The sequence below is a fragment of the Gobio gobio genome (assembly GCF_949357685.1).
Source record: "Gobio gobio genome assembly, chromosome: 12".
Lineage (NCBI taxonomy): Eukaryota > Metazoa > Chordata > Actinopteri > Cypriniformes > Gobionidae > Gobio > Gobio gobio.
In genome coordinates, this window is record NC_137105.1 from 10,816,216 (window position 1) to 10,832,177 (window position 15,962).

Here is a 15,962-nt window from a genome sequence, read left to right on the forward strand (position 1 = left end):
TAAAATGAAATAAAATCTAATGCTAAACAATAATGTGATATGTATTAATTTGTTTGGTGATTTAGTTAATAAATTGAATGATTTTATGTTGTTATCATTAACTATTTAATGATTTTTTTTTAAACATGTATTCAATTATTAAATTGTGGAGAGTAATTTGGCCTTCCATTATTAAAATGGTAAAAAAAAAATATTGTTTATTGGTATTCCAAACCAGTAAATGGGCAGTAACAGAAGGTTAAACTATCACAAGGGTTAGACTTTTTCATACTGGGTTTTTCAGGGGTTTCATACTGGGTCAATATAAACAGTTAACCTCTGTGTGTATATTTCCTAATGGCATCACTGATAAATAATCTAATTCCCTCCATTCCCAATCCACTGACAGCTGGTGGGCGAGGTTCATATTGCCAGGTGTGTCCTGGACAGCGGGGCATACCAGTAATAGAGGTCAGTTGGCGTTATCACACGAAATGTGCTCAGAGACCAGCTGTGACAATGAAATCCATTACACAGCATGTTGCTGAAATAAACCGTAAATCGAGCAACTAGTGACTTTCAGAGCCAATTTCAACCAAACAAATTCAACAAGAAAATAAATGCCCAAGCATTCCGATAGCCGTTATGGTGGATGTTTTGGATTGTCCCACATTTCGTATTATAGTATAATATTTTATATCTTATAAATAAATAAATAGATTTCTGTAATAATTTAATTTAAATGATTATTTTTAATAAATAATTGGTTATTTTGTAATTTTTTTAATTATATCTATTAAATATTTACATGTAAAATGTTAATAATTAAAATTATAAATACATTTTTAATATTAAATAAAATGTATATGTATATTTATTTAATATTTTTGTATCATTTATTATTTTTATGTAAATATTATTTTAATATTTATTTATTTATGTAAAACAAACAAACAAATAAATAATGGTAAGGAAGTACATGGTAAAAATCTCTGCAGCACTGTCATAAAAATAATAATAATTATTAATGCCATTAATAACAATACAAATAAATAAATAAATAAATAAATAAATAAATAAATAGATTTCTGTAATAATTTAATTTAAATGATTATTTTTAATAAATAATTGGTTATTTTGTAATTTTTTTAATTATATCTATTAAATATTTAAATGTAAAATGTTAATAATTAAAATTATAAATACATTTTTAATATTAAATAAAATGTATATGTATATTTATTTAATGTTTTTGTATCATTTATTATTTTTATGTAAATATTATTTTAATATTTATTTATTTATGTAAAACAAACAAACAAATAAATAATGGTAAGGAAGTACATGGTAAAAATCTCCGCAGCACTGTCATAAAAATAATTATTATTATTAATGCCAATAATAACAATACAATACAAATAAATAAATAAATAAATAAATATTCACACATTTAAAAATGTATAGTTTACTTTGTAATAGTATTATTATTTAGTAATGAATAGGTATGTATAATATATATATATATATATATATATATATATATATATTTTTTTTTAATTAATTAATAATTTTTATGTAGATGCCTATACTATACATTTAATAATGCAAATGTTATAAAAAAAAGTGTCAGAATTGTATTTATACTGGGTTCCCTGGATGGGGTGGTCCCTTTGTAAAGGCAGAAAACTCATGATTATATATGATTGTATAAACCCATTACCAATTATAATCAAAACATTAACAGGTCACATTAATTTATGTGTCCATAATTAATATTCATGAGATAAGCCTTTGTCACAACAAGCCAGCCTGTGCCACCCAACTGTTTTCACTACTTCTTAAAACTGTGAAGTGAAGCCTGTGATTCTGACTGACGCTGCATTTGGTGAGTCAATCTCGGCTTATCACCAGTCATTCAAGCGGTATATCCCTGCTGTCCCCGCTCGCAGCCTTCATCTTCAGGCCTGCGGTGTGGAGCCGTTTCAGCCCAGCTCAAGGTAATCATTTCCAGTCGGAGAGAGAGTTTCTCTCCCCTGGAGTCGTCAGGGGCCAGGTACTGGATAAAGCAGACATTACAGCCTGAGACAGCAAGCGTTCAGCCATTACTAACCCACAGACAGGAGAGCCGAGAGTGAGCAGGTTATTCCAGGATATGGGAAAGGAAGGGCCTGAGAGATGTGCTGTGGGCAGGGCTGGATCTGTGGCAGATCTGCCTCACCACATCACATCTATTGGGGGACAGAAAGAGGCTATTGTATAAGGGCAAATGGGGCTAACGGACAATTTTACCAGTGGACAAATAGGCTGAAAGGATTACAGTCAGCAATTCACCCTTCGCTGGGAGTTTGATTGACAGGCGATCTGACCAATCATAATCCGCCCTTTTTGTCCAACAAAGCAGTCAAGAGAGCTCGTAGATTAACGTCGGTGGACTTGAACTTGAAAAACGGTGTGTACTGCCGTCTTTCCGCGGTTGAAACAACATTCCTTCTGGTTCATTCACGTTTATTTGATACTATAAATTAACTAGAAGGAAAAGATGAAGCGTTTCAGCGCTACAGCGATCTGTCAACACACATTAAAGAGCCACAAAACGGTATTTATTGTTTACATTTCTTTGCTACATTTCTCTGACCACATTTTTTAGTTGAGACTTTATTTCATATTAAAAGTAACCTGCTCTGTCCTGTCTGTCAGTGCGTTGTCAGTATCCTCTTTGCTCTGCGACAAAATATGGACGACGCGACTTAATTTGCTTCCGCTGAAGAAAAGTGAAGCCTCCGGGAGTCCGAATATGCCGCTGACATCTTGCACAGTTTTGGGACTGAGTCAAGTCAAGTCCAGTCAACTTTATTTATATAGCGCTTTTAACAATGCAGATTGTTTCAAAGCAGCTTCACAGTGTTAAACAGGAAAATAATGCAACAGAATTTTATTCAGCCGTATAGCCATTCCGGAGAAATTTCAATTATCATACATTGACAGTGTGGGCTTTAGAACAGTAATTAGATCAGTAATTTAGTTTAAATGGTTAATTTAGTTTAATAATTAGATTTATTTGGATATTTAGTTGAAAAATTTAGTGTCCCCAACTGAGCAAGCCAAGCCAGAGGCAACAGTGGCAAGGAAACCAAAACCCCATCAGGTGACCTAATGGAGAAAAATAAACCTTGGGAGAAACCAGGCTCAGTCGGGGTGCCAGTTCTCCTCTGGCCAATTAACAAACAGCTTATGATTATTATTCAGACAACTTTACAGGTCAGAGGTCATAATACATCGAATATTGGAAAGATCGGAGGCAGCACGCCGGAGACAGGTTTATTGAGGATGATGTGTCGATTAAATAATTATTAAATAGGAATAATCAAAATATCAGAGTCATCACGCCCGAGACGGGTTTATTGAGGATGCCGTATTGATGAAACAATTATTAAAGTGCAATATTCGAAAGATCGCAGTCATCAACACCGGAGACGGGTTTATTAAGGATGCCGTGTCGATGAGGCAATTTCAGGGGAAGTCTGCGCAGTAGTGACCTCGGGACCGGAGTTGTGCAGTAGAGAGCAGGAAGTAGAGGCGCGATATCAAAAGCCCGCCCACACTCTCGCAGATGCAGAACAATTCATTATGTCGGTGTGAAATAAACAGTTATGGAAATGTAGAATTTAAAGCTAAAGTTCCAATCTCCTCTCGAAAATCCCCCAAAAAGTCAGTTGGTGCCTCAGTGACAACTTCCCTCAGAGAAGCCGTCAATCTCAGCTGTCAATCATGACGTCACCCCCCAAAAATGCCTAAAATGACAGAAACTAAATTTGGGAAAATATTATAAGTGTAATTTGATTGTTTAGTTTGTCTCGTGTCCATTAGAATACACGGATGGTCGGGGGTTATGACCTATACTGAGACCAACCACCTGAGGGCGAACAAGACGAGTAGGCTTCAGTTTCTGACAGGAGTGCTACATGCTTGGTTTTTCACTGCATGAGAACATGATGTGTGGTGTGAGAGCACGGCTTGTAGGACACAGCAACATTAACTAAAGGGGGGCGGCCTTTGCGAATGGTCAATTGCTTGGTTGCCTCTGTATAAAGCAAGAGCTTCAACAGCAACTGAAGGTTGGAGTCGATGTGGTCTCATGTAGTCATACTGTCTGCATAAAATCTCATCCACAATCCACAAAGACTGATACTCTCTAAACACCAGATACAAATAAAAATGCCTTCGGCGGGCAAATAAAACAAGATACTCATCGGTGGCCAATGATTTTACAAAGACACCGCAACATGGTTTAAGTTAAACTGTAACAATACAGTCTAACGCTTGCTTATGTAAGAAACACAGGCAATTCAATTCAAAGCCATACAAACTGTCTACAAAAAGACAACTTGTGATCGGACCAATAGACACAGATTTTAATACCCCAGATGTAAAAGAGGAAAAATCCTATTGTCATAATGACAAATATATAAAGGTATAACTATAATGAAATAGAAACAATGTTGGGGAAAGTTACCTTTTAAAGTAATGCGTTACAATATTGCGTTACTCCCTAAAAAATTTACTAATTGGGTTACTTGGTTACTTTTACAGCAGCAAAGACATTAGCTAATGAAGTGAGATTAAATACATAAAGTATATTTGTGTAATTTAATATATTTAATTATTGCAGGTTTGTGTAATATTCTGATTTTGCATTTCACTGTTTTTTATTTTATTTTGAGGAACACTGAAACCAGGGCCGGCGTTTGCTATAGGCGAGCTAGGCGGTTGCCTAGGGCGACAAATGTGTTGGGGGCGCAGCCAGGCGCCCTCTAGTGGCGCCCTTAAACTTACTTCCCATTAAGCATAGAATTAAAACAAGCGAAATAAAACATATTGTTTATTAAACATGATCATCCTTGGGCGCCCCCTCAGCCACACGTTTAATTACTTAACCTGATTATTAGATTGAATTGATGGTGAGTATTGTCGAGCACAGGCGTTCAGACGTTAGGTCAGGCAAGTGTTCATCACTGGCGCGTTCTTTAAAAATGAAGCGGTCTAAACCCTCGAGTGCACAGGGATGGAAAAAGAGAAAGGCAGACGATCAAAAGAAAGCCCAGTATAGAGGTAAGTCTTCTCATCTCAGCCATAAAGGTGTCAAACGAAATAAATGTACTTCGTAATATCGATATTATCAACTAATATTGGACGGCATTGGACGTTTTATTGCTGTCACCAAGCTATCACTAGCTAGCTAGTTATCTACATATTACTACGCATTTCACTGACAATAAGGAAATCCAGACGAGCCAAATTTTAATGCTGCGTCAATTTTGAAGGTGAATAGAAATGCCAGAAACAACTGTTCATCTTTTATTATTTAAGATAGGGATAGAGCTACAAGAACTTATATATTTTAATTTTGTAGTGGTAAGTACAGTGTATCCATAATAGCATTTTTGTTTGTAGAGGGTATAGTTAATCCAGTTTATGGGTCATAATTTGCTTAAGTGTCTTTACAGGTGCTTAAGAGAGTTTTTGCACAGTTTATGGAGTTAATATTTGGTAAATATCCTTGAACATTCTTTCTAGCATTTGTGTATGACCAATTTATTGCAGTTGATCCTTTAAGTCTTAATTTTCTTGATTAAGTGTTGGTGTGACTATAAAAGCATTTTTGTTTGTTCATCCATAGTTTGAGTCATAATTTGTTAAATATCCTCCAACGTTCTTTGTAGCATTTTTGTATGTGCAATTTATTAGAGTGTATCATTTAAGTCATAATTAGCTTTTTAAGTCTTGGAGTAAATATAGGAGCATTTTTGTTTGTATAGTTTTTATAAATACTTAACCCATTTGTGCCCAATATTTTCTGAAAAGCATGTTCTGCATTTATTTTCCCCAGGTTTTTGTATTTTTTCTTGAAAATCGTATTTGAATCTGTGGCAACTATAGTTGCCGGTGGGCAAATATGTTGTATCCACCCCTTCAATGTCAAATATGTATAAGAGGAGAACATTTAGCATCTAACTCAAAATAACTGCTTTCAACAGATCAATCTTTATTCATAATCAAATGTATTATGTTTGACTAAGTATACTAAAAACTATAGATCTGTTTTAAGATTTGTTTTGTTTGGATGATTCTAGAGACCTTCATGATTATGTTGATATATATATGTCAACAAAAAATACTTATTAGTAACATGAAAATATCCTTTCTTTGGGAGGGTCGGCCTCCTACTTCCGTTTCTTATTGAAAAAGAAAAAGTAAAAAGTTTATTTTGTTGTAAATTAAAAGTAAGGTGTTACTTTATGTAATCCTTAATCAAAATAAATTCCCCTCCCTCTTGCAGCGACATCTCCACTCTTCTCTGATGACGTTTACTGGCACGAGGGCGGGACAACCTGTCACTCACATGAGATCGACCAATAGCAAAGCACAACCATCCAACCAATTCCCCATGTTTCCCCATTCCCCAAAATCAAGTCCCGTCCTGCATTTTTTCTTGTTCAAGAAGACGTTAAACTCGGATAGATGTCACAACAGGAAAGACTATTGCAATTAGCCAACTTTAAAGAAATGTAAAATACAGTTTCTTGATAGAACGAAATATTTAAATGAAAGCCACACTATGCATTTTTTTTGCCGCTAGAGGTCGCTTATTCAAAACAAAGGCGTAGCTTGATGATACCTGGATTTTGCAGAGCTTTTATTATGCCGCAGACGTCTGCTTCCGTTTTTTCCGGTCATGCGAGCACAGCACTGTTTTATCAAATTAGATACATTATTTGAGTGTGTTGAAAGTTATGTTATAATGCTACTCTGTGCGTTCACTGGGCGGCTGCTATGAGACACTTGTTGCACACTGCATAAGCTAGATCGATATTAGGCATGGGAAAACATGGTACTTGCGGTAAATCATGAAAATGAGATTTAAACAATAAGACTAACTGTGTTGAGCTAAATAATAATGATTTGTTTTCTGTCGATGAATGTTTCCAAACAGTTGCTCACCTGTCTAATAAAACACATAATATATTAAAGCGTCTTTGGATTTTCCATGGTTTCAACAAAATAAAAATTTCCCCCGGAAATCGAGGGTAACGTGGGTATGATGTCATTGATATGCGACCCACTATTGGACACGCCATGCCCTGGTTCAAAATGCTTATTTCTCTGGATTTAAACATTCTTGGAAACATTTGGGATAATGTAAGTACACAAGTCAACAAAATATATAACACTGTTCCAGTGGTTTTTGGATATTTGAATCCAAAAATCTTACATATTGTGCTTACATATTGTTCCAGACCTGTATGAGTTTCTTTGTTCTGCTGAACACAAGAAGATATTTTGAAGAATGTGTGTAACCAAGCAGATAGAGCAACCATTGACTACCATATTATTTTTTCCCTACTATGGTAGTCAATGGTTGCTCTATCTGCTTGGTTACAGACATTCGTCAAAATATCTAATTTTGTGTTCAGCAGAACAAATACACTCATACAGGTTTGGAACAACTTGAGGGTGAGTAAATGATGACAGAATTTTCATTTTTGGGTGAACTATCCCTTTAAAGGCACAATATGTAAGATTTTTGGATTCAAATATCCAAAAACCACTGGAACAGTGGTTAAGTTACATTTAGCCCCTGTTATCTTTGTTGACTAAAATGATATGCCATTTCAAAATATAAAACTAAAACCATAAAAAAGTGTAAAAAAACAGCACAGATCAGACAGTCTGTGAATGGTTCGCGGGAGTGTTGTCTGAAGCAGAGATAAAAAGGGATGTGGAACAGAGAGGAACGGAGCCATACAAACTCGAACAACAGAGAGCCAAGAGGTGATAGGAAAAGATGAGAGCAGCACATACAGGTCAGAGGGGTCTCTCTCTCAGAGACAGGTGGGAGATTATGTTTTGTTGCAGTTACCTTCAGGTCATGCTGGCGGGCATCCTGCATGTCCTGCATAGCACAGCAGTGGGCTTCCTGCAGCCGCTGCTCCCTGCGCTGATGCTCCAGCTCCATTTCCTGCAGCTGCTGTCCCAGGTGCTCCCGCTCCTGACTGAACTGTGCCTGCAGCTGCTGCAGGGAATGCTGGGATTGGGAAAGCTGCATCTCCAGGCTCTGTTTCAGCAAGGAAATCTGCACACAGGAAGGAGACGCTGGTTAAATTTTGCAGGTAAATGAAAACAAATAAAATTATGTCTTAAAAGTAAAGAAAGTTCTGGGTTTGATACAAATTAAGCTCAACCGACACCATTTGTGGAATAATGTTGTTTGCAACAAAAATGTATTTTCTCTTTTCCCTCTTAAAAAAAAAAGTGCTACAGTGAGGAAATGTAATGGGGCCAATCAAAATGTTTCAATAGCAAAGCCACAAGACATAATATGAGTGTTAAAATGATTTTAGTGTGGAAAAAAAATCACTTTGTGTTGTTATATCCAGTTTTACAACTTTTTCGCCATGACAACTACACAGTAAAAAAAACATTTTCAAGATTTGTTTTTCACAACTTTTTTTCTTTTGTCAAATCAACTTAGATAATTAATGTGGTTCAGATAACATACTATTTTGAGTTGCTGTTGATTAAACCAATCTCCTTCATTGTATTCATTTCAATGAACTCAAAATGTAGGCAACCAGGTAGCTTACTTTTTTAACTTAAGCCAACAAATAATTAGTCTTAGTTAACAATAATAACCCGGTCATTATTATTAACCAAAACTAAAACTATTAAAAACACCTATTTTACTATTAAAGACACTTTATTAAACGGAACAAAATTAGATATGCCTTGGAAACTAATTGAAATAAAGTTATATACTAAATGTACTAAAGCTTAAACTTAATAAATTAAACCTAAAGTGTGGGTAAGTAAAGTAAAGTAAATAAAATGACAAAAGAGCATAAGAAATTGACAAAAAATGTATGGAAATTATACAAAAATAAAATAAAAGCTAAAAAAATAAAAAAGCTAATTCAAAATATTATAAAAAAACTAACAGTAAATAAATAATACTATAATGAAAACCAACTGACCACAAAAAATTATGATTTAAACAGGTTTAAACAGGTTTACAGCTAAAATAATATACAGTACACACACACACACACACACACACACACACACACACACACACACACACACACACACACATGAAAATATGGACGACGCGACTCCATTGACTTCCGCTGACCAAAGTTGAAGCTTTCATAGGCCCGCTCACGGCGCTGACATCTTGGGACCGAGTCTGCGCAGTAGCGATCTCGGGACCGGAGTTGCGCAGTAGAGAACAGGAAGTAGAGGCGCGATTATCAAAAGCCCGCCCACACTCTCACAGATGCAGAATAATTAATTATGTTGGTGTGAAATAAACAGTTATGGAAGTGTAGAAATGAAAGCTAAAGCTCCAATCTCCTCACAAAAATCCAGAAAAAAGTCTGTTAGTGCCTCAGTGACAACTTCACTCAGAGAAGCCGTCAATCTCAGCTGTCAATCATGACGTCACACCCCCGTTTTTATAGCATCAAATAACTCACTAAAACTAAACTTATTTAAAAAACGAACACTTGAAATGAAATTATTGTAATAAAAACTGCCTAAAATGACAGAAACCATCTTTAGGAAACAATTATTTGAAATGTAATTAAATAGTTTAGTGTGTCTCGCGCCCATTGAAATGCATGGAGAGGCGGGGTTTAGGAGCTATACTGGGACCAGCCACCGGGGGGCGATCGAGGCCCGAAAGCTTCAATTTCTGACTGGAGCACTACAGGCTTGTGCCACACATGCTCCTTGTAAAGACTGCAAGAAGGGATAGCAGCGATTCATTCATTTTTATGGTCACGCCATTTCTACAAACTGTTAGCAGGCTTGTGTGTGCAAACACACATTGGCTCTAGTTTTCCTCAGCGGATAGAGCTGTGAGTTGAATGTGTGGGTGTGAACTTGTGTCTAGCAGCCATGTCAACAAGGACTGAATCAGGACTCAGTCTGGGACGAGGTGAGAAGTCAGACATCGGCACCACATACGCTCTCCTCACACCGATCGATATGTTAGCGCTGGAGGTTTCAGTCACTCCAACCCACTCGTTGGTCTGCTAGCCTCATTAGAGGAGTCGCTTATGACAGAGAGAGTTTTACTGCGTTGTACTCGCCAACAATCTGACACTCGTGGAAGCAATAAACCGATGCTGCGCTTGTCGTCGCATCAGCAAATTATTTCATTTTCATGCCGGCTGGAAGGGGTTTCAATATGCCCGGGATATCACTGCTCATATCACAGCCGGTGTGCTGCTGACACTGACAAAAAGATGAATGTTGTTGTAATGTGAGAACTCATTTTTTACATTTGAGGAAATCATGAAAGGTGCTTTTCTCAGTGCAAAGCTTTTTTGCTAAATTTTATCGACAAAAAGTCCCCCACCTTGTCTCAATGATATTCTGAGGCATGTTGAGGGCACCCAGGGGACCCAACATGGAACCTTTCTACATTGTTGCAAATTAAAAAGAGCTCTTAGAAGTTCAAACTCAAGATATGATCCTTCTGACCTCTTTACAATGCAAGCTATTGCAATCAATCCATCTCAGTTTTCATTCCAACAGGTGAAAATTTTAAAGTAAAAATGATCTATTACCTATTTTCTAAATGCATGTTATTGATCTTATTGTGAATGATTAATCTGTGCATATATTTCATCATTTAATATTTTTCCAGACCTCATAATTTCGTTGAAACGACAGACTTCTCTATGGTGACATATGTCCGAATTCTCCAATCATATGGCCTGTATAAACCCGCCCCTTTCTTACAATACACCAAAAAAGTTGACTTGGCAACTAACTGAAATTACTAAAATTACTAACTGGAAATAAAAAAAATAAATAAAACTGAAATAAAAATAAATTAAACATTAACAGTAATATTTGTATTAGTGCTGGGCAAATTAACGCGTTAACGCGGGTGATTAATTTATTTATTTTAACGCATTAAAAATATTTAACGCAATTAATGCAGCGTTCATTTTTATATACATTATATGATCACGCTCTTATTCATGTAAATGCTTTTAAACAATCTAAGCGCGACAAGACAGAAGAGAACGCGCTGTATGCCAGTGTCCTGTCTGTGTGGCTGCGTCTCAATCAGATCCCTAGTTCCCTAGTCTCGTACACACCACAGAGAATTTTGCCAAAATGCCAGTTTTGTATTCTCATAATAGGAGTCTTAAAAGAGTTCAATAATGTCTTAAATGAACGTGAGAAAATGAAATCAGCAGCAGCCGTTCTTAAAGTGACAGCAGCACTGATGATGCCTGTCATTAATGTTCATCAAAGAACAAAGGTAAAAGAGAAAAGTGTAGCTTTAATGATGATTAATCTATATTTCATTTATTATTTATGCAGTTAAGAAAGGTGTTAAATAACTATTACATTTCTGTATATGTCTAACAGGGAAGGCCACAGGTAAATATAACATTTATTATAATCGGTTTATTTAAAGATTGATTTAAGTTCACTTAAATTAAAAGTTTTTTTTTAAAAAGCCTAATAAATGTTGAAATTGGCAGCTTTCAGTTATACTGTAATGTAACGTCATTACTGTTTCATAGAGACATTAGTATCAGTATCAGTGATACTGGCCTTCATTCATAAAAAGATGCCATTACAACACATATTTAAAATAAGCTGTCTTTAAATTGTTTCTTCATTAATTTGGAGAGTAACTGAAATATAAAATATGAAAAACTCCAAAAATATTAAAAACTTGCGACTAATAACGATTAATTACAGAAAACAACGCGATTAATTTGTTAAAAAATTTTAATCGATTCCCAGCACTGATTTGTAAATAAAAACACTAATAAAAAGGACAAAAATCACATTAAATTACTAAAAATGAAAGATTTTAAGAATTTAAGAATTATACATAATAAATATATATAATATTAAATGCATAAGCAAAACAAAACTAAAACAAACTAAAACTACTGTAAAAAATTTGGATTTAAATGGCTTTGCAGCTCAAATAAAACACATTTGAACAGAAAAATGTATGAAATGCTTTTATAAAATTGTAAGCTTCACATTTATGCTTTTTAAATACTTTTTAAATAAATAATAAAAACTGGCTTCCATTATAACTTCCATTACAAGTTGCCTCACTGTATAATGACCTCTTTTTTTGAAGAAAATTAAGGAGTGAAAATAAAGGAGAAAATAAAAAAATTGGTCTAAACTGTTTTTGAATTCTTCCATTGAAACGACAGACTTCTCTCTGGTGAGCTCCAATCATACAGTCTGCATAAACCCCGCCTCTTTCTTACAATCCACCACAAGCTCGCATTCAGATCTGCCTCCCTCCAACTGATGAATAGAACCTACACTTTCTTTTCTTTTAAGATAGTCTGTGTCACTCAGATGCAAGTTACAATACGGAAAAAAAGATTTGTTGCTACTTCAGTTTCATCACGACCTCAATATAGGTAGTTTAGAAAAATATGAACACCCCACAATAAGCTGCACAATTTGAGGCATCATTCACATCTGTAGCATAAATTTGGGATGAGGTATGCCAAAATGTTGCCAACACATTTAATTGTATATGATTGATTGTCTGCAGCAAGCACCACTAAAAATAAAAGTGAACAGATGAGCGGTGCATGGAGGTCTCGTGCTTCACTTTGATGCATCTAGTGCACTAGACTAGAGAGTGCTGATGGGTGAGGCTGAGGACATTTCTGTAGTGGCGGTAATCGCTTCTCCAATAAGCTCTACAGATCTTGCCGCTGCAGCAAGACTTGCTCTGACACATTTAGAGCTCTGAGAAAGAAAGAGGTCTCGGCTGCCAGCAAAACACTCTGCACACATATACAAGTAAATAAAACAATGAAGTTCATGATGATGAAAGGAGACTAATTACACGATGAAGCTGAAAATAAAAAAGGGCTTTAGAAAAGTAGCCAGCTCAAGGGTAACGTGTTGCAAGTACTGTTTTATTTTCAGCTGACCTGAGATGTACTAAACCTGAAATAATGAAATCAGACTGTAGTAAATATTTATAGTGGAAAAAAATTACTGAATTTAAGCAGCAATGGGACTAGTCACTTGTTCACAAACAATAATAATAATATAACAATACATAAAAAAATTATGCAAGCTTGTTCCCGCCACAGGAAATAAAATAAAAAAGGTAAATGTGACTTTTTATCTCGTAATTCTGACTTGAAAAGTCGTAAATCAGTAATTGCGAGATATACTGTAAACTAGCGATTCTGACTTTTTCTCGCAATTGTAAGTTTATATCTCGCATTTCTGACTTTATAACACAGAATTCTGACTTTACTTCTCAGAATTGGAGTTCATATCTCGCAACTCTGACTTTATAACACGCAATTCTGATAAAAATGTCAGTCTTTTTTTCCCCTCAGAATTGGACACTGGTGCGCAGTCATGTTGGAACAGGAAGGGGCCATCCCCAAACTGTTCCCACAAAGTTGGGAGCATGAAATTGTCCAAAATGTCTTGGTGTGCTGAACCATTAAGAGTTCCTTTCACTGGAACGAAGGTGCCAAGCAAGCCTGACGTCATCATACTCAATTCTAGTCGGAATATGAGTCTGATACTCTTCCATTGGGCTGTGATTATGAGGCGTGTTTCAACCGAACCAGGAAAGAAAATGCCTCTGCACTCAATTGGATAGACCTACAACCAATCAGAGCTTCCCAACTTACTAACACGATCATCATTTTTGACAGAAATAGTAAAGGTGAATGCATAAACAAACTAGTTCTCCGTTTAGGATTAGAACAAATTCAACCCAAGCGCTCTTTGGTGATGTGCATGATTGTGTGATACTGTTGATCATCTATCCATCATTGTATAAAGCCCGCCCTGACAAGTTGATTGGACCGAACAGCTCTGGTTCGAGCATAGTTGCTCCACAACGGATCAAGTCCAGACTGAACTTCCAGACCTCAAATGTTGTGGTCAGGGCTAAGTTCGGCTGGCATCCAGGCAGGTGCCAAGCCCAACCCCTGAAAAACAAGCCCACACCATAATCCCCCCTCCACTAAACTTTACACTTGGCACAATGCAGTCAGGCAAGTACCGTTCTCCTGACGTTTTGCATTGCACTTGGTGATGCATCAACAAGAGTTTATATGAGTTTATATCTTGCATTTCTGACTTTATAACACGCAATTGCAATTCTGATAAAAAAAAAAATTCCCCTCAGAATTGGACTTTATAACTTAAAAATATAAAAATTGTCAGAACTGTGAGTTATAAAGTCAGATTTGCAAGATGTAAACTAGTTTAAAAAGTTTAATAAGCAATTATCTTTAAGAAAAAATTTATTCCATGGCAGAAACAAGCTTCCCTAAAAAATGGTTCGAAAGCCAAGTCTTACATCCCCAAAGAAGAGTGTTAATTTACATAAAAAAGTATTGAGAAACATTACATTGTAACTCATTACATTTCCCCAAAAGTGATCAGCAGTGATAGATTAAACATAATTAAAATAAATATAAACAAATTAAAGATAAGGAAATATAGATTCAAAATAAAACAAAATAATTGTGAACAGAGGCATGTTATCTGTTGTAATAACAGGCATGGACTAACATGAAACAATTAAATCTACATCAAACTATATTTGTAAAAGAAATGGTGCTTGTCTATAACATGCTACCATATTACGCAGATGTAGTGGGTGGTTGTTACTGGCTCAATTCAAAAGATCCCACCGCTAAGTGTTTGATATTCTCATTTTTAGATATCCTCCGGGTCCCTCCTTCAAGCCATGCAAAAACCGCAAGACTGAATGCTTAGAAATGTAATAGCACTCCTCTTCTCAATACACCTCAAGATTTGAGGCATCAATAACGTGCATAGCTTAAATGTTGTGGGGAAGACATATGCTCTATGCTCTAAAAAAACGATAGCGATGCTTGCCTGAGGTTCCTGCGGTTTTGAGTGGATTCTGAATGGGAACTTGCATAAGGTCTCAAACTGAGAGTTTCTGTGCCATTTTTCAGCCTGTTTTCTTTTTTTCCATGAGGACAAGTAGACCATGGAAAAATAATTAGCTATAAAACAGTGCAGACACCAGGAGGTCAGTGAAGGGAGCTAATGAAAATCTGCTGGATTCCATCATAATCTTGGGATATAAAGCTGAATGTTATCATAATAGGCATTAGAGTATATATGATTGGCGAGTATTGTACATCACATAACCCGCAGTTTAAAAGCAAATCGACTAATTTGTAAAGTTATAATGTGTCCTTGATTTTTGAATAACCATAAACCTGAAATAAAGAATATAAGAGATACACCGATCAGGCATAACATTATGACATTCCTAATATTGTGTAAATCCTTAGGTGCCGTGATGAAGAGATAATCAGTGTTATTCACTTCACCGGTCATAATGTTATGCCAGATCAGTGTAAATGAAAAGGTGTAATATCCATTGATGCAGTAGCAATTGAAGAAGCAACAGAATATTCGGTAGTAGACATTGTACTAGACTAGTGATTACTAAGTAGGGCTAAATTTCATTTTGCATATTGCATTCCATTGAAAGCCCAATGACAATAGCCACTGTTTAACATACTAATTTTCACTGGATGTTTTAAAAAAAGGGGAGAGTAACATTCAATAAATGCACTGATCATTTTTGACTACAGATCCCCTAAAGGGACACGGTGATGGAAAAAATATTTTGCGTTCCCCAGAGAAACTGTGTTCGCCCGCAAACCGTTTGAGCTATTTGCAAGCAAACACAAATGTGTGGAAAAAAAGGGAATGGAGAGGTTTTGTGAGCGAACGCAAAGTATCTTGAGAGGAAAAAAAAGTTTTGCATCCCCTCATCTCATATTTTTCCCATCACCATGTCCATTTAGCAGCTTTGTACATAATGCAATCCTATAGCTCCTCTCAAAATATCCGACAGCGTCAAAAAATAAAAAACAGTTCTAAACAAGTTCGGT

General features: G+C 35.7%; 1 protein-coding gene across 2 annotated transcripts in view; it reads right to left on the reverse strand.

Moving 5' to 3' along the window:
* Positions 1–15,962, reverse strand: part of fam184ab (family with sequence similarity 184 member Ab) — a 208,681-nt gene that overhangs the window by 79,804 nt on the left and 112,915 nt on the right. For both annotated transcript variants that reach the window (XM_079832089.1, XM_079832090.1), the window contains exon 11: positions 7,898–8,110. In XM_079832089.1, coding sequence (XP_079688215.1) covers positions 7,898–8,110 — 213 coding nt within the window. The remainder of the gene's footprint in view (positions 1–7,897; positions 8,111–15,962) is intronic.